The sequence below is a fragment of the Astatotilapia calliptera genome, chromosome 1 (genome assembly GCF_900246225.1).
Source record: "Astatotilapia calliptera chromosome 1, fAstCal1.2, whole genome shotgun sequence".
Lineage (NCBI taxonomy): Eukaryota > Metazoa > Chordata > Actinopteri > Cichliformes > Cichlidae > Astatotilapia > Astatotilapia calliptera.
In genome coordinates this window covers 832,786-856,263 of record NC_039302.1, presented here as the reverse complement: position 1 = coordinate 856,263, position 23,478 = coordinate 832,786, and the positions used below count along the sequence as shown (strand labels likewise).

Below are 23,478 nucleotides of genomic sequence, written 5' to 3'. Positions count from 1 at the left end.
CGTACATCGTCAGCCAGACGCTCACTCGGTCATACTCTACCCTAGAGCAAACTCTCATCCACCTACAAGTAAGGCTTCATCATCCCAACTCTTACTTGCCTTCAGTCATCCTCACCCGTTCACTAAAATGAACTATTCGCTCCCTCTGTTCCAGTTGCTTCCTCGATAGGGACTCTCACCACCACACCTACAGTTCACGTCACTAATTTGAATAAGGCTTTGTTTAAATCACAACCTAACTGTCCGTTGAGTCTGCTCTTGGGTCCACTCCCACCTACAGGCCATCTCGGCCACTGAGTGTAGCCATAGATGATAGTATGCAGGGTCAGGGATCCATTTACTTTGTATCAAATAAATGTTTCAGAATTTCACATATTCAAAACCTGTGACCAATATTAATGTAAAGCCATTTCTGTCTCAATGTATTTTGAAAAGAGGTCTAAATGATTAAAGTACTTATTGTGCATCTGGAATCTAATGTGGACTGGACCATTATTTACATAATGAATACCATGCTGTGTTTAAAAGCCTTAAAACTAAAAACTGAGATGTTATACTCATCACTGATTAATAAGGGAATAATAATAATGGATTGGATTTATATAGCGCTTTTCAAGGCACCCAAAGCGCTTTACAATACCACTAATCATTCACTCTCACATTCACTGGTGGAGGCAGCTACAGTTGTAGCCACAGCTGCCCTGGGGCAGACTGACAGAGGCGAGGCTGCCATATCGCGCCATCGGCCCCTCTGGCCAACACCAGTAGGCGGTAGGTGAAGCGTCTTGCCCAAGGACACAACGACCAGGACAGAGAGCCCAGGGATCGAACCGGCAACCTTCCGGTTACAGATACGCTTCCCAACCCCCTGAGCCACGGTCACCCCAACTGTATGAATGAATGAATCAAGGGAGCTAAGTTCTATTTCTCCACTGATTTCTATATAGCTGGACTTCTTTCAGTAATCATAGTTAGTAACAACTAATCATTCAAAAGAATGCAGGTTAAAGGAATTTACATATGAACTTAATTTTTCAGACTCAGGGGCATATTTTATATACAGCAAATGCAACAAATGAAGCGGGCAACTACCTGCACTGTTCTCACACATATAGGACATCGCACAGATGCTGTGTTAGGAGGCCAGCAGGCTAAAGACTGTTTAGTGTTCAATTCTTGATGGGTAACTTCTACAAAGGTTTAGAGCTGGAGTGCATCTGTTGAATCATTTAATTTTGTGTGTTGATTATATAGGTTGCCTCCTTATGGGGCAGCTGTGACTTAGGAGATAGAGCAGGTCATCTAATCCAGAGAGTGGTGCCTCAATCCTTGGCTCCTCCAGACTGCAATTCAAAGTATATTATGGAATTTGTGTCATGTGTGACTGTCAGATGAGGCTTGAAATAAAAAGTTTCTTGAGAGCACAATTAGAATATAAAAAACTATTTAAGTACAATTTATGCAGTTACTCCTAAAAACTCTGGTTTATGTAGTCTTAAAAATGATCTCCTTTTTTATTTGTATTTTTACTGTCCAACAATCACATCTTCTTTCGTTTGTTCATCCCCTCCCGTCTATGTAAAGTTTTCTCTTAAAAATGAAAAGCAGAATACAAAAAAACCTTTGACAATTATCAGCAATTCTCCCCACTTGAAACCACGTGTAGGGTTTCAACCCACGACACTTTCCAACAGCTTTGCCGGCCAATGAGAATAGAGAGATTTCTCGGCCTCGGTCGCCTTAAGGTTTAACGGACCCAATCTCACGCGAGTAGAGGCGGACTCCAGCTGTGTGGGCGTGTCCTGCGCTGCAAAGTAATTCCAGCCTGAGTTACTGAAGCTTCTCCTACTTTGGAAAAGTAGAGTTTCCGACCTATGCTTCGCTAAGCGCTTCGGTTTCCTCAAAATAAAGCACTTTTAGTTTTTCTTTCTGCGCTGCTTTGTTTTTATCATGGTTAACAGCCATGTTGTCCCTCTGCTCTTTCTCCTCTGCATCGCATTCACTGGTAAGTATAACAGCTCTTACGCATGAACTCATTGCCTTGTACGACGGCTGACACAGGGCAGCTGAAGAAATGTCTTTCTGCAGTTAAAAATCCAAATGTTTCTCACCAGTTACTTGTATTCTGTTACGAATAGTCGAAGGCTTTAGATTTTTGAGATCCACAAACTGAGCTCGGATGTTGAACGTGTGTGCTAAGAGTCAGGGAGCACCGGAGCAGACTGTCTCCTCACGCAGACTAGGATAGACTATTTTTGTCCAATGTGGTCGCTGTTTGATGGAGGCTGTCTCTATCCACAGCCCAGTCTGAGCTGGAGACAGATGAAGTAATTCCCAGGCTGCTGTATGGCCAGGAGGCGCACCTATCCGACCACACTACCCGCACCCTGCGCCGCGGTCAGCGCTCCCTGGACGCCGCGAGAGAAGGACGCTCGGAACCAGAAAACATCATCGTCTTACTGCCCGCTTTCGGAAGCAACCTGCATTTAAATCTAACGCGGGATAGCACGTTTCTGTCCAAGGACTTTGTAGTAGAGGAGAGGTACAAGGGGGAAAGCGCTGTGGTAAACAGCTTATCCAAGAACCAGCTATGCTTTTATTCTGGAGCCATCATTAACCATACAGACTCTCTGGCATCAGTTAGCACCTGCGGTGGTCTGGTAAATGTGTCTGCAGTTTCTCTTTGTGCGTGTGTGTGTGTGTGTGTGTGTGTGTGTGTGCGTGCGTGTGTGTGTGTGTGTGTGTGTGTGTGTGTGTGTGTGTGTGTTTGGACTTGTTAATAGGTGTCATATGATTCGATTCAAGCAGTTGGGGTCATATTATTCATTTTCATAAAACTAAAGACTACGTTACAGCAAACTGGCTAGTGAGACTTCAGTCACCTAGTGAAGCACCTCTGAAGCATGATTTTGTAACAACTGCTAATCTCTTAAACCCCACTGACCTGATGGTGGGTCAGTCAGTTCAAAGTCGCACAATGCAGCTCGATACTAACTGTATATTAAGGGCTTGGCAAAACACTGTAATTCAAGTTCCACTCAGCAGTTCTCAACTGCTTCTTACAATCTCCTCAGTGAGTCAAAGATTAGCAACTTCCACTGTGAAACATACCTGTAAGCTGAGCGAGCAGGCCAGGAGTTAACAATTTGTGTTTCTTTCATGCTCTGTGTGTGTTGAGTGGTGCTACGTAATCACTTTGTCCACATCTTGATTAGTGACAGAGGAATAAGGCGATTGCTTCAGTCTTAAAGTATTGCAAGGAAAATACTGCCTAACTACAAAATACTGGATGTTAAATAGTCAAATCTGTTAGTTTGCCAACATCCATCGGAAACTATCACTTTAAAATGTTTTGAGTCACGTACTTTTACTAGCTATAGCAGTCACTGATCTCTGAGGCACTCGTGGAGGAATGGGGTGGGGTTAGTGTTTGGTATTTTGATAATACTCTTATGTAATGGGACTGTGCAGGTAGGGGTCCGGGTTCAGTCCTGGACTCCTGGATTCAACAGGCCTGAGGTCAGTTCTCAAAGCTGTGCTTCTTTATTTTCTCTGTATAGTCTTAGTAGCCACATTTGAGCATTAAACCCACCTACACTGAATGAGAAGATCATTGTCCAGCAGTGAACAGACACATAGTGTGTTCATATGGAAAAACAAAAACTTTGGCAGCTGCAATCCATGAACTTACAGCCTCATATCCTCCTGCATGGTAGCTTATTCTGCGATTCTAAATTGGCTAAGTGGTCAAAGACCAGAAACACGTTACTCACTGTAAATGTGTGCTTACAGTAAGTAATTCTGTAAACTCACATTCACATTACATTACATCTGACTTACAAGTAAACCAACCCTAAATGGGTTACTGAGGGGATGATAACACAATATCACTTCAAAGTTTAATTTTTCCAGGACAAGCAGCTGGACGAAGGTTGGAGAGCAGGTTACTGAGAAAGAACACTGAGGCAGCAAGGGGAATAAAAACTCCTGTTAAAGATGCCACAGTTCAGTTAGTGCTGCTTTTACTACTGGAAGAAATTATGTTCCAAAGTAATAACACAAAAGTTGTAAGCAACAAAGCAGAAATGCAATCTGCATGAAAATGTTTCAGTTGCTTGTCCAGTGTTTATAAATGTATTGCAAACTTTATCCATGATTAGTGTTTTGTGGAAATTGGATAAAAACTACTGGCTGACTCCACAGTGGGACTGTAAATGGTTTGCATTTGTATAGCGCTTTACTCAGTCCCTAAGGACCCCAAAGCGCTTTACACTACATTCAGTCATTCACCCATTCACACACACACACTGGTGATGGCAGCTACATCGTAGCTACAGCTGCCCTGGGGCGCACTGACAGAGGCGAGGCTGCCGGACACTGGCGCCACCAGTAGGCAAACATGGGGTTAGTATCTTGCCCAAGGATATTTGGCATGCAGCCTGGAGGCAGCCTGGGATCGAACCACCGACCTTCTGATTAGTGGCTGACCTGCTCTGGCTGTGTAATACACCCCTGCCAGGTTCCCAGTTTATGGTGTGGCTAACAAATAGAAGAAGCCAGCTGGTAAATTACAACCAACGACCCTTTTGTGCTGTTAGGTGAGAGTGCTAACCGCTGCCCACTGTGCTGAGAGAAAGAGAAACGTTTCCTTTTTAAAAATGTATTTATTTCTAAATTGGGACCCATGGCAATGGATGGTAACCATGTCAAGCTCTGGGACACCTGTCAGTCGCACTTTACTGTGTATATGTGTGAGATAGCCTGGTCTACACACACGTGCACAGAGTTGATTTAACCATGTTGCTCAGTTGATCTGGTAGTTGAACTGTTTGTGGTTGGATAAATTTCATAAGAGTGCAAGCCCACTTTGCCCTTGTGCGACCAAGAAGCATAAATGAGACTGATATCTGCATGGCCATCTGTCAGGTCTGCTTGGATTATGGTTTGCTGCATTTCTTTCTTCTATTTTTTTTAACCCGTATTCAAAATTCATCATTGCAGAGTAGACAGGATAGGAGGGCAAGGGAAGACAGAGCAAAAGGCCACAGGTCGCACTCAAACCCCGGCTGTTGCTTTCTAGCAATAAGGCATATGGGCACACGTTTGACCAGTGACCTAAACTGGTTCCTGTTTGCAGTATGTTTATTCTGTATTTGCAGTAAAGATGAGTTTGTTCCGTTGGTGTGTGATCGCCGAACACTTGTTGAAATCAGATCATCCCACATAACTTGGATAAAGCATTACTTGGGTGATCAAATCTCCTTCAAATATTCCAGGACAAGGAAGAAGTGGGAAGGTGTTTTGATGAGAATTAAGGTTTACTTGAAGTTTGCCTGCAGGTCTGGTCCCTGCCTGCTTTCAGTTGGATTTCTTCTGACTCACTGACTACTGGGGCTTTTGTGGACCCATCCAGTCCTTCTTGTTCATCCAGAACTTCCTCACTGGCTGATGAAGACTCCTCTCCCTCTCCAAAAACAGGCCTAGACATTGAATTACAAAAAAGTTCCAGGTTGTTGGTGATTCGTAACTGTTGTGAATCCAGACCCTTGGCCAAAGAATTTCAAGTCAAACAGAGTTTTATTGTCAACCCAACATTATACACTCAAAGTGTACAGTTGGATGAAATGTCATCCTCCTGGGTCGAAGTTACAAAGTGTAGAAATAAAAATAAAATTTCTAGTCAATAGATTTAAAAAAAACAAAAAACAATCTAATTAATCGCACAATTTTTCTGTAATTAATCGCAATTACTTGATCAATAGCCTGGCTGCAATTACACTTTTTCAACTTTATATTTAAGCTTGTAACTGACATTTATGCAACATAATGAAGCAGAATAAACACAAAAAATGTTAAATGCTTAAATTCAAAGAGAATTTGAATAGTTTCAGTCTTTTAACACAGCTTCTCTCCTGTGAAATACAACTTTTTAAAAAACCTATATACTAAGAAGTAAGTTTACACTCATATATAATATATATTAGTGCTGTCAAACAATGAAAATATTTAATCAGATTCATCACAGGGTTACTGTGGATTAATTTTGATTAATCACAATTAAATATCATTCATTTTTATTCTATATTTTTTTTAGTATTTTTAGTATTTATTTATTTATTGTCATTGTCAAGAACAATGAAATTGCGTTTGGGGCTTCCATACAACCCCAAAAAAAGAAGAAAATAATAAATACCCCTTAAAACCCAAGTGTACATATTTAACCCAGTGTGACTCCAATGCAATAATGTTCGTAGAAATTCAGACAAAGACCTGAGAAACATGACAAAATACAACAATGCAACCCATTCAATATTATTGTACTGTAAGATATGATATCAGATATGATAGTTATCTATTTAAGAAAGAGGGGGGGGGGGCAGGAGGGGGAAGAGAATAAAGATATGATGCACCAATGCAGACCAGTTCATTGCTATTAAGAAGTTGGATATGGTTATTGTCCGTGAGAGGGGGGCAGAGAGTTCAGGAGCCTCACAGCCTGTGGATACAGGCTGTTGGCCAGTCTGGATGTTCTGGCCTGTATAGACCTGTACCTTCTCCCTGAGGGCAGCAGATGGAAAAGGTGGCGCGCAGGGTGATGTTGGTCCCGCAGGATACTGTGCACCCTCCTCAGACAGCGAGTGGGGAAGATATTACTGATCTCTGGCAGACTTGTTCCAATAATCGCATTTCAGTTTGCATGAGCAAACAGAAAAAAGGGAAAATATAGGCACTTAACATGTTTATTGAACATCTTAAACCTTCATGTAAACAAAACTCTGTGAACATTTATCCTCTCTCTTCTCAACGATATTAACAGGTCTGCAGTTTGTTGCAATTGTGTCAGTTAATATGTCCGAGGTCGACTTACCGAGCCCCCGATGCTCCGTGATTGGTTTGGTGCAAGCTGGGTGACACGTTAGCCAAAGTGCTAGCAGCATCCCTGACTAACGTAGGCTTCGCTTCAATGTGATATTTTAAGATGGAAGTGCTTCGGTGAAAAGAAAATTCCTTCTTGCACAATGTGCAAAATACTTTATGTCGGTCGACTGTTCCATCTTGTTATTTTTTTAATACTCAAATTTCCCATCGAGAGGGCCAATGTGTGTTTATCATCTTCCATATTGAGTTGATTGGTTCAGCTGCCCGTCACTACCAGATCAACTGCCCATTTGCACATGTGCGAAGGTAACTCTATTTGGACAAACTGCCCAAAATGCGCTGACAGAAACATTTCAGGGATTTTGAGTCATTCTGCACTCCAGATGCGTTAATTGCGTTAAAAAAATGTAGTGGATTAATTTGTGTTAATGCGTTAATTTTGACAGCACTAAAAATTTCAAATACAACAATACAGAACTAAGATAAACTAAGAATAAGTACAGCAATACTGTAATTGAATAGAAATAGAATAAAAAATAGAAAAATGAGAATAAATAAATACAAGAGTGGAACAGTGTAATATGGAATAGATCAAGTATTGGAAGTGAGAGGAGAGTGTTATATGTGTGATGGAGGGCAGCATGGTGTTCAGGAGCCGGACTGCTTAGTGGGAAAAAACTACCTGGTCCTGATGCTGCAAAGTCATCTTCCGGATGGAAGAGGAGTAAACAGTTGGTGGGAGAGGTGATGCGGGTCAGCCATGATGCTAATGGCTTTACAAATTCAGTGTCAGGTGTAAATACCCTGTAGACTGGGTAGAGAGCTGCCAATAATGCGCTCAGCAGTCCACACAATCCTCTGGAGGGCTCTGTGGTTGGACGCGTTTCAGTTTCCGTACCAGACTGTGATAAAGCTGGTTAAGATGCTCTCTATGGTGCCTGTGTAGAAGGTGCTAAGGATAAGGATGGGTTTGGGGAGGTGCACCTTCTTCAGTCGTCTCAGGAAGTGCAGTCGCTTTGTGCTTGAATTTCTTAATCCCCTAGGGTCTAGTGTATAATTACACATTTGTGACTACTTTTGATTTTACCTTTGTCTGAAATTACAGTTACATTTTCATTTTGACATTCTGTGTTAACACAATTGATCTAAAAGTGCACGAAAAATATCAAATACTTATGAAGTTTTTTTTTCTGTGAAAACCACAAACATGTTTCTGTTTACATTTTCACAACTTGAAATGCAAATATAAATTGTCAATTTTAAAATGACAGAACAATTAGGCGTCACAATAAGATCCAAAAAATAGTTTCTCTGCATCACAAAACAGGGTTTGCATTGCAATCTGCCATTGGTCACTTTTTGGCTAGCAACTGTGACATTCACTAGTGCCCTTTTTGTTCTGACTTCACACTAATTAACATAAGACAAGACACTATAGTCATGTCCAAATTCATGGGCTGCATCCTCCTGAGGACCCGGCCTTTGCGGTCTACGTGGGCCGGGTCCTCAGAAGGTCGGGTAGGCTGGAAATAAGCGGCTGTGAAATTGGACGGTCCAGCCTTCAGATTAGCGTCACCGCTGTCTCGGTGGAGTTTAATAAACTCAGCCGTCTGCTCCTTGCTATCTAAAATATAACAGGACACTGGAGTAAACTCTCCACCATCTCACACGTCTGTTTAATCAGTTTTCTGTCTGACGTTTAGTCAGCTGTGTGAAAACCAAGGAGGAACCCACCCGGGGGATTAATAAAGTTTTATTTTATCTAATCTAATAACTTTAATCTCAGCCAAACCGATTTACTCACGAACAAACAAAACACTGAAATAAGCCAAACCATAACATTTTTAGGTTGTCTAAGTGACTTATATATTACATTTAACCTGAGTAGCAAAAGTCCGCGGTGATCTGAACATGATGTGCCGGGAGTTTGCCGTTCTCTGCGGCTCTAATGACCCTCGAGCTCCCGGCTAGCTATCGACCCAGGAAGATTAATAAGAGTAATTTTAAAACTTAGTAGCGGCCGCCATTGCCGGAAACTGGAGTTTGGCTGGGCCACGCTATGAATTCTGGGATATGGTGGGCCACGAAGGACACACCCGACCCATCCTTCAAATTCGGGGAAAAGGAGGACGCATTTGTCGGCTGCATTCGGAGGAGTCTACGAATTTGGACAGCCTTCGGCGCGTCGCTGTGACGCAATTGGTCTACAAATGCGGCCTCAGGAGGATGCAGCCCATGAATTTGGACACCCCCTATATACTCCAAACACGCTAAATGTCACAAATCTCTCACATCTCAAAACTCTCTCGCTGCCGTCTCTCCCAAAACGTTTCTCTCTTCCTAAACAACTAAACGCCACATGTTGGCATAGAATATTTTTGATTGGTTGAAATTTGTAATTTTTATTTATTTTTTTATTTTTTTACACCAATAGGAAAGAAATGTCATGGATTTTTTTTTTTTCACGGTCCTTAGAAAATGCAATTTTTACTGTATCTTGCCACACTAAACCTGATATTTATTTGTCTTGTTTTACATGTGCTATCAACACAATTTCAAAACTGTTGTGTACATAGTTTCAACTCTGCACTTTCAGCACAAGTTGAAATGGAAACTCAGTGTGGGTGCATCTTGTTGCTATGTCATCTTGAATGGGTCATATGATTTGGGTGTGTCCATTGATCCCAGAGGGTAAATCTAGTTAAATCATGCTCTGATAGCTTTCAGAGGCACTCTTTTGTGTGAGGTTGGTCAGAGGGCTGGTCAGCTCCACGAAATTTGGGATGAACCTACAGAAGTAATCAGCCAACCCCAAGAACTGCTGCATCTCTTTTTTTTTTTTTGGTCTTGGGATGAGAACAGGATGCAACAGCTGGAGTCTTCTCCATCTGCATCTGCACACTTCTTTGGGTTGGTGATGAACCCCTGCAGCACTGCGGCATCTCGCTGCATATGCTTCGCCCAGGTGTCACTGTGGATCATGACATCATCCAGGTACACGGCAGCATGTTGATGCAGCTCTCCATCAGACACTAGACAGAATTGGTAAAAACAAGGGATGGAGAAAGCAAATTTTTTTCGTAGACGTTGGAGTCAAGGGAATCTGCTGCTAGCCAATGATCAAGCAAAAAAAAAAAAAAAATACAATAGCAAGGTGATTAATGTAATGATTTAATACAACTTCATGTATATCTGTTTGATAAAGCTTAAGTTGGATCATATACACATTTGACTTGATGTGCCACTAATAAAGAGGAAAACCTTTTAGTAATGGCTAAAGTCTGGGTCAACAAGACTGAAGGTATCTTGCTGCTCAACAGAGCTTTTGTGTGATTTATACAAGAATGCTGGTCCAGTGCATATATAGACTGCATCAAGCTCAAAGCCAGTGAGAACTGAGAAAGAATCGGCTCGAAAAGTTATATCGGCAATGGAATCGAAATCGCTAATTTCTTATTGTTTTCCATCCATAACTCCAAGGCTGTCTCCTCGACAATAAGCTCTTCCCGGCAGTGCTGGCTGTGGAAATTGCTGAGGTCTAATCTGGGTATGGTGGTCTTGGTTGTTTTGAGGTATGCTACAGCACTGATGGCCTTGGTTGAAGCATCTGAGAAGGTACAACTCTGGTCCAGTGAGTAGAACATTGTTCAGAGAGATGCCGTTGTTTTGTGCGAGTCAAAAACTACTCTGGTCTGGTCTGGCTTTCTCGGTTCATAGACCAAGTGTTGGTAAATGCCAGCACTCTGTGGAGGTGGAAGCTCTGCATGGTTGTCAAATACTGCATCAAAGCAACAAACTGCTCTTTGTTGCTTGGGTTGTGCTCTAGGGTGTATCTAAGACAAGAAAGACAAGTCACAGCTTGCTCTCAATTGTTTGGCAGAGGTGGCCTTGGGGATCAAAAGGAGCGTCAAAACTCTGTCCCTCAGCCTCCAACCTTCAGACAGAGCCCCCCAACAGCAGCCTAACAGTAGCAGAGGAGCTCAACAGCTGTTTGAGACCGCCCCTCCCTGGCACCTCCTGCCCCCCACCTCCGCCCTACCTGGTACACTTCTCCTCTCCCTCCAGGAACATGAGGTGAGGAGAAGACTGAGAGCGGTGAAGCCCAGGAGAGCTGCCAGCCCCAGCAGCATCCCAGTAGTTGTGGTTGAAGCCTGCGTGCACCAACTGGCAGTGATCCTCACCAGCCTGTTCAACCTGTCTGACTCATGCCACTGTTCCCACCCGTCTGAAGACTGCAACAGACAGCTTCCATGATTACAGACTACTACAGCCCTCATGTCTGTACTCATGAAGTGTTTCGAGCAGATATGCGTCAGCACATCAGAGACTGCCTACCACCCTCTCTTGACACCCACAAATTTGCTTACAGAGCAAATTGGTCCACGGAGGATGGCATCACCATCACCATCCGGAGAAAAGGAAGAGCTACGTGAGAATGCTATTCATGGACTACAGCTCACAGTGTAGCTGTGCGGATGGGGATGCGGAGGGGGAGGAGGCACAGTCCATTTATCAGTCTGACAGCTTGTGCAAGGTAATGGTCAGATTATTACCTGAAGACTAAAGCTATAAGCATAAATCCTTTCTTAAAAAAACGAGCCATGAACTAACTAAAAGTGAAACGTGCACGAACAACTCACAAACACTGTAAAATACCCAGAACCATGACATTATGTCTACCCTTTCAGCTTTGTTCTGGCATGTTCTTCAGTACAGAAATGGCAAAGAAAATGTTGGTTTTGCTTATTGAGATGCAGCTTGACATTTTCATTAAAACTGGATTTGGTGATTATTTTTTATGATTAGAAAATCAATGTGTTCACGTTGTAGACAGTGGTACTTGCTAATAGCACCACTTTAGCTCTCTCTATCATCAGTTATTTTATTTTAAAAGATCTAAATACTGATATGTGATTCTAATTGAAGATCATATAATCAGACTTATTTGGGTATTTATTCAAACTGGTTTTGGATTGATCAGGTTTTAGTTTATATTGTTTGATATTGCTCTATCAAAGCCAGAGATCTTGACTCCAATGCCAAAAACTTTAATTTTGTCTAGTTTAGTTTAATATGCTCGGTTTGGTCATTTGCTAGCTAATCAGAAACATCCAACCTTTCATGTATGGCATAGCCACTCACTTACATACTGGTAATATAAACATGAGGCAGAAGGTAGGTTATTAAAGTGCTACAAATCGAAAAATGACATGTAGTGACAAAGAATGGGAATTGAGAACTGGTTCTTGTAGAAAACCGATTCCCAGTAGTCCAATTCTTTGGTATTGTTAGTCTGCCTGCTTGTCGATCCCACTTATCAGTTCTTGCACTTCCACAGCAATCAGCTGATTTCAGTTCGCGTGTCAGAGGAGAAAAATAGCAACGCAGTCGAGAGCATGGAAACACAAAAGGACGAGATAAATGGCAAAGTGGAAAACTGCATCCAGGACAGAAACGGCCTCATTATGCTGCTAACACAACTTCATTTTTTTTTTTTTTGGAAGCATCTGCCAAGACAGCATGCTAATGGTAAGCTAGCCATGAACCCAGAGCAAAAGCTGAGTGCAAGCCAAAAGCCAGATCCTTAAGTTCAGCAAGTAACAAGCAGATGAGCAGTCAGGCTGCAGCCTCTCTTTCTACCTCATGTTTCTGATCGCATGTGCTGGTTTTCATCTGTACTTTGTGTGGTCAGCTTTGTATTCTACTAAGAAAAAGATTTTAGAGATGGATGTCCTCATTAGGAATTTGTGTTGGTGTGTGGGGTTGGAGCCTCAGGTTTATATTGTTAAAGGCTGATCCTGATACAGTGTGTTTTAGCTGTTTTACAGAGTAACGTGAAAGATTAGATTAGATTAGATGAAACTCCCCTCCAGAGAGGAGTTAAACAGTCTGATGGCGTGTGGGACAAAGGAGTTTTTAAGTCTGTTAGTTCTTGTCTTGGGGAGAAGCAACCTGTCACCGAACAGACTCTTCTGGTTGTTAATGGCCGTGTGCAGAGGATGCCCAGCATTGTTCATAATGTCCAGCAGTTTCTTTAATGTCCTTTTCTCTGCCACTGTCACCAGAGTGTCCAGCTTCATGCCGACCACAGAGCTAGCCCTCCTGATCAGTTTCTCCAGCCTGGATGAGTCCTTCTTTGCTGTGCTGCTCCCCCAGCACACCACAGCATAGAAAAGTACTCCAGCAACCACCGACTGGTAAAACATCCTCAGGAGCTTCCTGCAGATGTTAAAAGACCTCAGCCTCCTGAGGAAGTACAGTCGGCTTTAGGCTTTTTTATACAGGTGCTCTGTGTTGCATGACCAGTCCAGTTTATTGTCCACCCACAGCCCGAGGTACTTGTACTTGTTGACCACCTCCACCTCCTCCCCCTCTATCTGAACCGGCAGTGGACCTTCTCTGGACCTCCCGAAGTCCACAACCAGTTCCTTAGTCTTTGAGGTGTTGAGTTGCAGGTGGTTTGTGTGACTCCATGCGACAAAGTTCCTCACCAGACTTCTGTACTCCTCTTCCTGATCATCCCAGATACACCCCATGATGGCTGTGTCGTCTGCAAACTTCTGAATGTGGCATAATTCAGAGTTGTAGCAGAAGTCAGAGGTGTACAGGGTGAAGAGAAGAGGGGACAGCACAGCTCCCCGTGGTGCTGCAGACCACAGTGTCACAGCCTGACGTACTGTGGTCTGTCGGTGAGGTAGTTTGAGATCCAAGCGACCAGGCAGGGGTCCACCTGCATCCTGTTCAGTTTCTCCTGAAGCAGACAGGGCCGGATAGTATTGAAGGCACTTGAAAAGTCAAGAAACAGGATCCTGACCGTGCCTTTTCACTTGTCCAGGTGTGAGTGGGCTCTATGCAGGAGGTACAGGATGGCATCCTCCACTCCGACATCCGCCTTGTTTGCGAACTGTAGTGGGTCCTGGGCATGTTGTACCTGTGGTCGGAGGAGGATGTAATATTTGCAATCATGACTTTTTTGAGTAACGACTCCAACACAAAAAACATGCACAAACATTTAACCCACAGCATGAATTCATTTGCAAGAGAGGACTTTCTTTATTGCTACTTCAGGCGACTGTCCAAACAGAACCAAAGAGAACCCAACGACAGCTGATAAGAGACTCGATACACAATCGACTTGATAAGTGAAATCGATAGTTGCTAAATTCTTATCTAATTTCCATCCCCAGTAGTGACTGATGAGACTGTGATAAGAATTAAACATAGGTGATTCAAATCTCTCATACTTAAAAACTGGATTTTACCATATAAATAAACTGTATTTCAGTGTAATAATGTATAAAAAGCATGGGAAAGAGCAGTAGTTCTAAAATTTGATATTCTCACAGTTACACTATATCATTTAACCAAACCCATTTCTCACTTGCTTTCGCTGTGCAGCACTTGATAGGTTAAATCAAACTTTCATGAATCAATTTAATCTCTTTAAAAGTTTTGAAACTCTGAGAATAGAGAAAGTTTTAAAGTTACCACACATCCCTCCAAATACAGCTATCTTTACATACTTTGCATAGTTTTGATATATTTACTCTCCAGTAACTGACTGGTATCATATTCATATGTTGATGGAGCTGTAGAAATCCTTTAATCCATCCTCCAGACCACATTCTGCTGGCTAACATCATTTGTTAGTCCTGAGGTTCAGCTGGAAGTGGAATGTCTGCACAAATGCTGGAACAGGCTGAGCTGTATTTTATGGCATACCACACCATTATAGTCAGAGGAGGCCTGTTTATAGTAAATCCAGAGTATAATTGTCCATTGTGTTTATACTATACTAAACCTTATTCTGTTTTACTGATTTGAAGCCATTCAAAATAGAAAATAAAACTGTCAAATGCTTCTTGAAAAAATCTGTAAGACTTCAAATTAAACAGGATTGCCCTGTGTAGGAGGCTATCAAATGTAGTTAGCTCGGCTATTAAATTTGAATTGCTATTGTATACAAGTAGCACCAAATCAGGTGATCAAGAATTCAGGGTTACTATTAATTAGGGATGGGAATAGTCCAATTCATTGGAATCATTAGTCTGCCTGCCTATCGATCCCGCTTATCGGTTCTTGCACTCTCGCTATGATTAGCTGATTGCAGTTTGTGTGTTGAAGGAGGAAAATGGTGTTTACAGCGTGGATATAGACATTACTTTTATTTTTATTGGATAAAAGCATGAGACCATGAGAGATGGTAAAGTGGAGACTGCTCCAGGTCAGAAACGGCTGCATTATGCTGCTAACACTTCAGCTTTTTGCAAGCACCTGCACAGGCAGCATGCTAACGCTAAGCTAGCCAATAATGGTCTTAATGTGCCTCATGACAAGCCTCTCGAAGCACTTCATCATAATGGGTGTGAGTGTAATGGGACGGTAGTCGTTGAAGCAGGACACCAGAGACTTCCAGAGACGATCATGGTGGCCTTGGTTGAAGATGTCAGTGAGGAAATCTGCAGCTGCTCTACATCCGTGGAAGAGTGATCAATCTGGATCAGCAGCCTTCCGTTGGTTAAGTCTGCGAAGTGTTTTTCTCACATCAGCCGAGGTCAGTCACATAACCTGGTCATTGTGAGGAGGGGTAGTCTTCCTCACCATTATGTTGTTCTGAGCGTCAAATAGGGCATAGAAGTTGTTCAGCGCATCTGGTAGGCAGGTGTCACCATCACAGGGAGGTGTTGGCCTCTGTGCCCTGCCGTATGTGCCGCGTGTCGCCGCTGGTCTGGAAGTGTCCGTGGTTCGACAGTTTGGCCCTTGCTGTTCACAGAGCCGCCTTGTCAACTGCTCTGTACGCGTGGTCTCGAGTCTTTAGCAGCTCACCCACCTCTGCAGCCATCCACAGTTTCTGGTTGGAGTGTATTGTGATAGCCTGGAAGACAGTGACATCATCAATGCCCTTGTTGATGTGGCTGGTCACCGATGATGTGTACACCTCCAAGATGGTGTGGTTGGTTTGTTGCAGCCTCCCTGAACATAACAGTCCTGAAGCGCGGAGAGAGCTCCTGCAGGCCAGGGTCTCAGCTGTCTCAGAGCCAGTCTGCAGCATCTGATGAGCGGTCTGTATGCCGGAATTAGCACAACACACAAGTGGTCTGATTGTCCATAACCATTCCATGTTCATGTAGATACACAAGCCACCACCGCGAGTCTTACCGCACAGAGCTACATTTCGGTTGGCACGAAATGAGGTGAGCCTGTGTAGCTGAATGGTGGTGTCCGGAACTGAGCCATGTTTCTGTGAAAACAAAAATGCTGCAGTCCCTAAATTCCCACTGTGTAGTCTGCTGGAGTTGGATGTAGTCCAGTTAATTTTGTCTAGTGAGCGAGCGTTTGAGAGCAGGATGGATGGGAGAGCCAACCAGCTTGGATTTGCTCTTAGCCAAGCACAGACCCCAGCGCATTTGCCGCCCCTCCGTTTCCTCACACATCGCTTTTGGCGACCCATCCCTCGGCCACTGGCATCAGGTGATGCCGAGGACTGGATGCCTGGTTTCCGTAGCAACCTAACTCCACACAGCGCTTCTGGTCCTGGTCGATTTTTGTATGATGGGTGTTTGCTGTTGGTAAACACGAACAACCCTTGTTCTGGTGTCCATGTGGCTCAGAAGTCGTGATGAAAAGGTGATTAAAAAGCCAATTAGTTAAACCACAGGAATTTCTTAAAGACTTAATTACCTTCAAGACCTCTAATAAGAAATCATTTTGTCTTATTAATGAGCAATAATAAATATTCCATCCATCCATCCATCCATCTTCATCCGCGGCCGGGTCGCGGGGGCAGCAGCCTAAGCAAAGAGGCCCAGACCTCCCTCTCCCCAGCCACCTCCTCCAGCTTATCCGGGGGAATACCAAGGCGTTCCCAGGCCAGCCGAGAGATATAATCTCTCCAGCGTGTCCTGGGTCTGCCCCGGGGCCTCCTCCCGGTGGGACATGCCTGGAACACCTCACCCAGGAGGCGCCCAGGGGGCATCCTTGTCAGATGCCCGAACCACCTCAGCTGGCTCCTTTCGATGTGGAGCAGCAGCTGCTCTACTCTGAGCCCCTCCCGGATGGCCGAACTTCTCACCCTATCTCTAAGGGAGAGGCCAGCCACCCTTCGGAGGAAGCTAATTTCTGCCGCTTGTATCCGCGATCTCGTTCTTTCGGTCACTACCCACAGCTCGTGGCCATAGGTGAGAGCAGGGACGTAGATCGACCGGTAAATTGAGAGCTTCGCTTTTACACTCAGCTCCCTCTTCACCACGTCCGCATTACTGCAGCTGCAGCCCCAATCCGTCTGTCGATCTCCGGCTCCCTTCTCCCATCACTCGCGAACAAGACCCCGAGTTACTTGAACTCCTCCACTTGGGGCAGGAACTCATCCCCGACCCGGAGTGGGCACTCCACCCTTTTCCGGCTGAGAACCATGGCCTCAGATTTGAAGGTGCTGATCCTCATTCCCGCTGCTTCAAACTCGGCTGCGAACCGTTCCAGTGCGAGCTGGAGGCCCTCACCCGATGAAGCCAACAGAACCACATCATCTGCAAAAATCAGAGATGAGATTCTGAGGCCACCAAAGCGAAAGCCCTCCGCCACTTGGCTGCGCCTAGAAATCCTGTCCATAAAAATTATGAACTATGAAATAATAAATATTCAAAAGAGAAAAATCAGTTTTCAGAATTAACTTCTGGGATGGGAAGATCATTTGTGGATGTAGGCTTCCCCGCATCCTTCTGTCTCTTCATGTAATCCCAGACACACTCGATGATGTGGAGATCAGGGCTCTGTGGGGGCCAGAGCATCCTTCCCAGTACTACTACTTCTTCTTTATGCTGAAGATAGTTCTTAATGACTTTGGCTGTACGTTTGGGTTTGCTGTCCTGCTGCAGAATACATTTGGGGCCAATAAATAATCATTTATATTTCTGAAAACATTCTTTGCTTACAGCACCTGCCTAAAACTGTTGCACAGTACTGTAGATGGAATAGAAAAGCATGAACTAAACAGTCATGAGTGTGGTATAGTCCGGGAGAACGGAAATAGACAGGCCATTCACAGTGATCTGTTGTTTTTCCCAAGCAAGCGGCAGGATATTTGCACATTCTTACAGGTAGTGGAGATGGGCAATGATGATCCGTGGTGGAGCCCCCTGTTTGGGAGCCTGTAGAAGTGATCTGTGTGCCCTGTCCAGCAGCGGCGCTCCTTTCAAGCCCAATGCTTCCTTCAGCAGTGCCGAAACGGGATGCAGAGCAGGCGTGTCCCGGGAACCCTCATTATCCTGATGTTTTTCCTTCTTGATCTGGCCTCTAAATTGTCACACTTGTTCTCCAGAGAAACAGCCACATCTGCCAGGTGTCTTTTTGCGTTTATCATCATTGGACTTTTTTGAATCACACTTAATCTGGCCCCAATCCAAGGTGTTAACAAACTTTTTGAATGTGGGAAAAAATTGTTGTAGCAATACACTAGGTAAACAGAATTAACATTACAGCAAAATGTGAACTCTTCTCAGAAATTACTTAAAAAGTACAAACAAATACCTGCAATTATTTTAACTTTCCAAAATTTTACATTATTTTTATTCTGTATTTATTTTAAAAATGTAGAAATAATGGAGCTCTTTCAAATGTAGTACTTTGTTATATCTTCACTATGTTGGAATTATTGGTTGTAATAATAAACAATGTAAATTTACAATAAATATAACTTTTAAAATCATGCTTTTCTTGCTCCAGGACCAGATTTCCCAACACAGTCATAATAATTTCAGGTTGTATATGTCTTGACAGATGGGTTTTATCCAGATGGGAGAGGAGAGCCTGTTTATCCAGCCTGCTGTTGTACATGACCCATCCCTGTCATTCTCCGGTCTTAAACACCAGCTTCTGCGGCAATCACGTTCAGCCAAGACCAAATCTGGTCTAGATTTTAAGCGGTCCAACTACTGTGGGGCTGTACAAGGTGAGTGACACATCGAGACTGAATAGCGGAGGTCATATGGTTATAGTGACACTGACAGCAGAAGTGGTTTAGAATGATAGTTCAGGAACTTGGATGAGGTTGACAAGATGATTGGTCACGGTTAAAATTATTTGTACAAATGCATTCATGTGTATGTGTGTTTTTCCACAGGTACAGCACTGTTTAAATGTACATTCTGTTAGAACACTCTAAAGCAATGACAAAAGCCAACTTTTCGACTTTGAAAAGTCCCCGCAGGGGACATGGGAGAAAAAAAAAATTAAGACGGACTCGGGATCTCGCAAAAGTTTTAGCCGCATTCTTTGGAGGCCGCCAGCTCGAAGCCGACTGGGAGGTCGAGGCACGATGTGCCGGGAAAGCGGTGTTCCTCCCGGCTGTAGTAGGTCTCGACCTCCCGTTAGCTTCGAGCTAGTGGGTGTCAGATCTCCGAAAACGTCGGAGCACTTTTGCAAATATGTGATGTCTTGTAAACCGAGCAGGTATCTGACGTTTACACAGCTACATTCATGCCTCAAACTATCTTAAAAGTGTATTTTGTGACCCAGAAAGAGTAATATTACAACTAAGTAGCTGCTGCCATTGTTGGAATTCAACTTTTGCGAGATCCCGAGTTAGTTTTGCGAGATCTCGCAAAAGTCCATCTTAATTTTTTTTTCTCCCATGTCCCCTGCGGGGCTCCGTAGTAATTTGCAATTGGGGGAAAAAAAATTGATTCACCAGAAAAGACCAAGAAATTGCAAGTGATGAAATTACAGCAACGAGAAGACCATTTTAGAGAAATATGTGTAATAGCACTCAAACCACTTTAGACAACGTGCCCCATTTACTCAAATTAGTGAATTCCTATAAGCACGTTGCCTAAATGCTTTCTATGTAAACATCCACACACATTCACAGTATCTTGCCCAAGGCAGCACTGCTGACTGGCTGCCAGGGAATCAATCCACCAATTTTGTAATTAGTGGATGACCTGCTCTGCCTCCTGAGCTACAGTCACTGTAGGTTTTTCATGAGAGAGAACACAAATGTGCTCCACTTATAAGTTTTCACAATTTATTATCAAAACGGTTAGAATTTCACTTTAGTTTTTCATGTTGCCATGGACCTTCTCTCTCTGGCTCAGAGACAAAAGGCTGCCGCGCCCGGGCGCTAAACACGTTTCTATTGCACGTCACAAAAACATAACGATAACATGATTGGTGGAAAGAGTTCGGGGTGGCCTTGGGTCTGATGTCAGCTCACGTTTCTTCTTCTGCAACTTTCTGGGCATCTCATTATTTGGAAACGCACTTCGTGCTTCTGCCAGCTACATTCCTGTTACCATGACAACCACCTCTTTTCCTCCAGTCAGACCTGCATAAACACGGAGCTGGGGTGCATTTCATAACAGCACCTAATCTAAGGCCTTGTTGTCTTGTACGTACCACAACCTCCACATTTTTGTGAAGGGGTCGTAGTCTGTTAGTATCAGAGTGAATCCAAAACTATTCTACAATAGACAAAACACAAAAATGTTACGCCAGTGATGAGGCATTAGCTCTAAAAATAAAAATAAATCCCTCCTTTTATACCTTTCAAGGTGTAAATTGATTAAAAGAATAATCTGTCATTCTTTTAATAATAGTTACTGGACTTGCAGGCTATAAGCCTAGCTTATCAAAAGAGTGCAACATGAGGTCAACTGGAAATGTCTGATCACACTATTGTTACATAGTGAAAGACAACAAGAAACCTTTAACACATGAGAGGAAGTGTCCTATTTCAGTATCCTTGATCTCATCCTCACTTTCCAGGTCCTCCAGCATACTCCAAGAATCTTAACCTGTTTATTTAAGAATGAAAGTGCAGGATACAGGATACCACACTTTCTACGTACAGGGGAGGTGTGTATACCTAACACCTCCCTGTTCTGTACCACCCTCAGTCATGTGGAAACAAGTTGTTCAAACAAACCTGCAACGGTATTTTGAGAGTAAATTAGCCAATTAAACAGTAGACTTTATTAATGCGGTACAGTTTTTATGGAAACTTACCCAACAGTATGAATTTAAATCCATTTGCAACTTAATTAAGAATAACACCAATTTATATCAAAATCTTTATTGAATCAAGATCAAAATTAAGAAATCATCTTAACCACACAAGTACCTGAGTTAGGTTCAGCCAGTGTCCTATTACAGTCACTGGTAACTTTAATCTTACCAGGTTCCTGACCCCGTCTGAGGCAGGAAGTCTTTTCCTCCACAAAACCAAATTAGGTCAGCACAGGTATGGTTCACATGCAAACAGTCATAGTATAAAATCTTTGAATCTTTAAACATTTGACTCAGTTTTCTCTGAGTAAAACTGCAATACCAATTTCTGGTGATGTTCAGTAACAGTCTTGAAGTATCAAGGAGACAGTCGTGTTCTATAATGTGCAAAACCAGAGCTATGAATTTGACCCTCTAACATGTGTACGCTGTTCAAATGCCAATGCTGCAAAACAGCAAAAAAAACAAAAAACAGAAAAAACAAAAACTGCAATTATTCCAATTAAAAAACTGAAAAAGAAGATCTCAAACTGCTTCTCTGTTCAGTCGTATTTTGTATATCGACTCTTCTTAGAATAATGAAAGTGTCACAGTCGACAGCAGGGACTCAAGCGCAGGGCAGGTTGATGTTCCAAACACAGTTTATTTACAACACCGGTGCAGAATATGTACAATGAGGGGAAAATCCAGGGTTCCAAAGGTCCAAAGGGAAGCTCTCTCACACTCGCTCTCGCCTCCACGTCCAAACTCACACACGTCCACGCAGCAGGAAGGCCACAGGTCCGGGGAGGAAAACTATCACACAACAGAGGGAAATTACTCAAAGGTCACAAAGTACTTAAGCATAGATTCACGGGAGCTGAGAGGATCACTAACGTGTCTCAACCATCCAGCCACGAGAAGATCTGCGTCCCAGCCTCAAATAGTGGACAGGTAACGACAGCTAATAGCGAACAGGTGTGTGGGCCAAGGGCGGAGCCCACAGTGAGCTCCGCCCAGGCAGAGCAGTGAAGGAGAGAGAGAGAATACAAAACACATGTAGCCCTGCAGGGCCGGCTAGGCAGTCACGGGGACCATGACAAAAAGGTAATGCACTGTTGCTGGGTTTTTTTAAATTTTAGTATGATTAAAATACGTCATTTTAATTCACGTGTAAATGGACTGGTTCTTATGTAGCGCTTTTCTACTCTTCTGAGCACTCAAAGCGCTTTATACAACTTTTGCATTCACCCATTCACACAAGCACGTTTTTCTCAGTGCTTTCTAGCTGACATTCATACACATTCATACTCCGATGGATGCATCGGAGAGCAGTTTGGGGTTCGTATCTTGTAGAATGGACCCTTTTATACTTAAAGCTTAAAATAAATAGACATCAAGAGAGGAAGGCAGTGCAAATAAATGCAAACACAGCTTCTCGCGACACTCATGCTTTAATGGATGTCAGTGTAAACTATTTCTGTCAGATTTAACCTGACAACCTGAATTTTGTGTAATTACCATACAAAACTTAACACAAGTATTAAAAAAAGTCTTTTTCATAGTTTCATCGAAATGATTTTATGTACACGGCGCTCGAAAATCTGTCAAATGTTTCAGTACGACTTTGCTAAGCTACGAAGCCGCACCGCTTGATGGATTGTCGGAGCATTACGGCTATCGTAGGCGGAGCCTCGCGGAGTGATACGTACTGTGCTTCAACATGATATTACCGTATTGTGTGTGTATAACCTCTTTTTAAGTGTTGTGGATATTATACATGGTTATGCTGAGGATATGTCGGCCAGTTTCCACTGGAAATGCCTTTTGGTTAAACTGTCAGCGAGGAATTTGCACTGTTACGATTTAATATAACTTTAATGCAGATAAAGATAGATCTTGTGAAATATTTTTGTGGTAGGCCTCCCTTGTCTTCTAAAACTCCACCTGTCACCATGATGAGTGGGGCTTGCATGGGTGGTGCTCAGGAGTTACACTTTATTTTGTGGAAGTGAACTTGCTGACAAAGATGGAAATAAAAGTGGAGCCTTATGTTCGGGCTCTGTAGCTGCTGGTCTGACCTCAGTTGCTTTGAGACACTGGCTTTGTGTTTGTGTTGATTCTGCCTCTTCCCTTTAACAACTGTTCGACACAGTATTGGTATTGTCATCGGAAGAGCTCTTGTTTTATTCACGTCAACTTTCCTTGAGCCCCAGGTTTTCACGTGTTCCTCTCTTGCTTTTTGATGTAGGGCTTTTGTTGCATCATTAGTTGGGACTTGTGTTTCTGGATCGGTGAAAATCAATCCTCCTTCTCCCCATTTGTTTTCCATACTTCATCTTGGGGTCTTTCTAATTTTGTCTGTTTCTTGTTCTTTACAAAGCCCTTCAGCTGTCTCATATTGCTGGGAGATTGTGGTTCTTCTTCTTTAAGTTTTGCAAGAAGTCAGTATTCTTTATTCTCTGGTCTCATAATGAATCAAGTATTTCTCTTTTTTATCTCCAAATAATTCTCCATAACACATCCTGTTGACTGAAGGCGCACTTTTCTTTGATCATCTTGACTTGCACCCGACGAGTGTTTCTTAACTGTTCACTTTGTAAATAAAACCTTGATCAG

At 43.1% G+C, this 23,478-nt stretch overlaps 1 protein-coding gene across 2 annotated transcripts in view; it reads left to right on the top strand.

Annotated features, from left to right (window-relative positions):
- Nucleotides 1–1,795: 1,795 nt before the first annotated feature.
- The window catches only part of adamts17 (ADAM metallopeptidase with thrombospondin type 1 motif, 17), a 108,852-nt gene continuing 87,169 nt past the window's right edge, over nucleotides 1,796–23,478 (top strand). For both annotated transcript variants that reach the window (XM_026183489.1, XM_026183405.1), the window contains exons 1-3: nucleotides 1,796–2,005; nucleotides 2,302–2,660; nucleotides 18,655–18,826. In XM_026183489.1, the coding sequence (XP_026039274.1) occupies nucleotides 1,951–2,005; nucleotides 2,302–2,660; nucleotides 18,655–18,826 (586 nt within the window). In that variant the 5' untranslated portion in view covers nucleotides 1,796–1,950. The remainder of the gene's footprint in view (nucleotides 2,006–2,301; nucleotides 2,661–18,654; nucleotides 18,827–23,478) is intronic.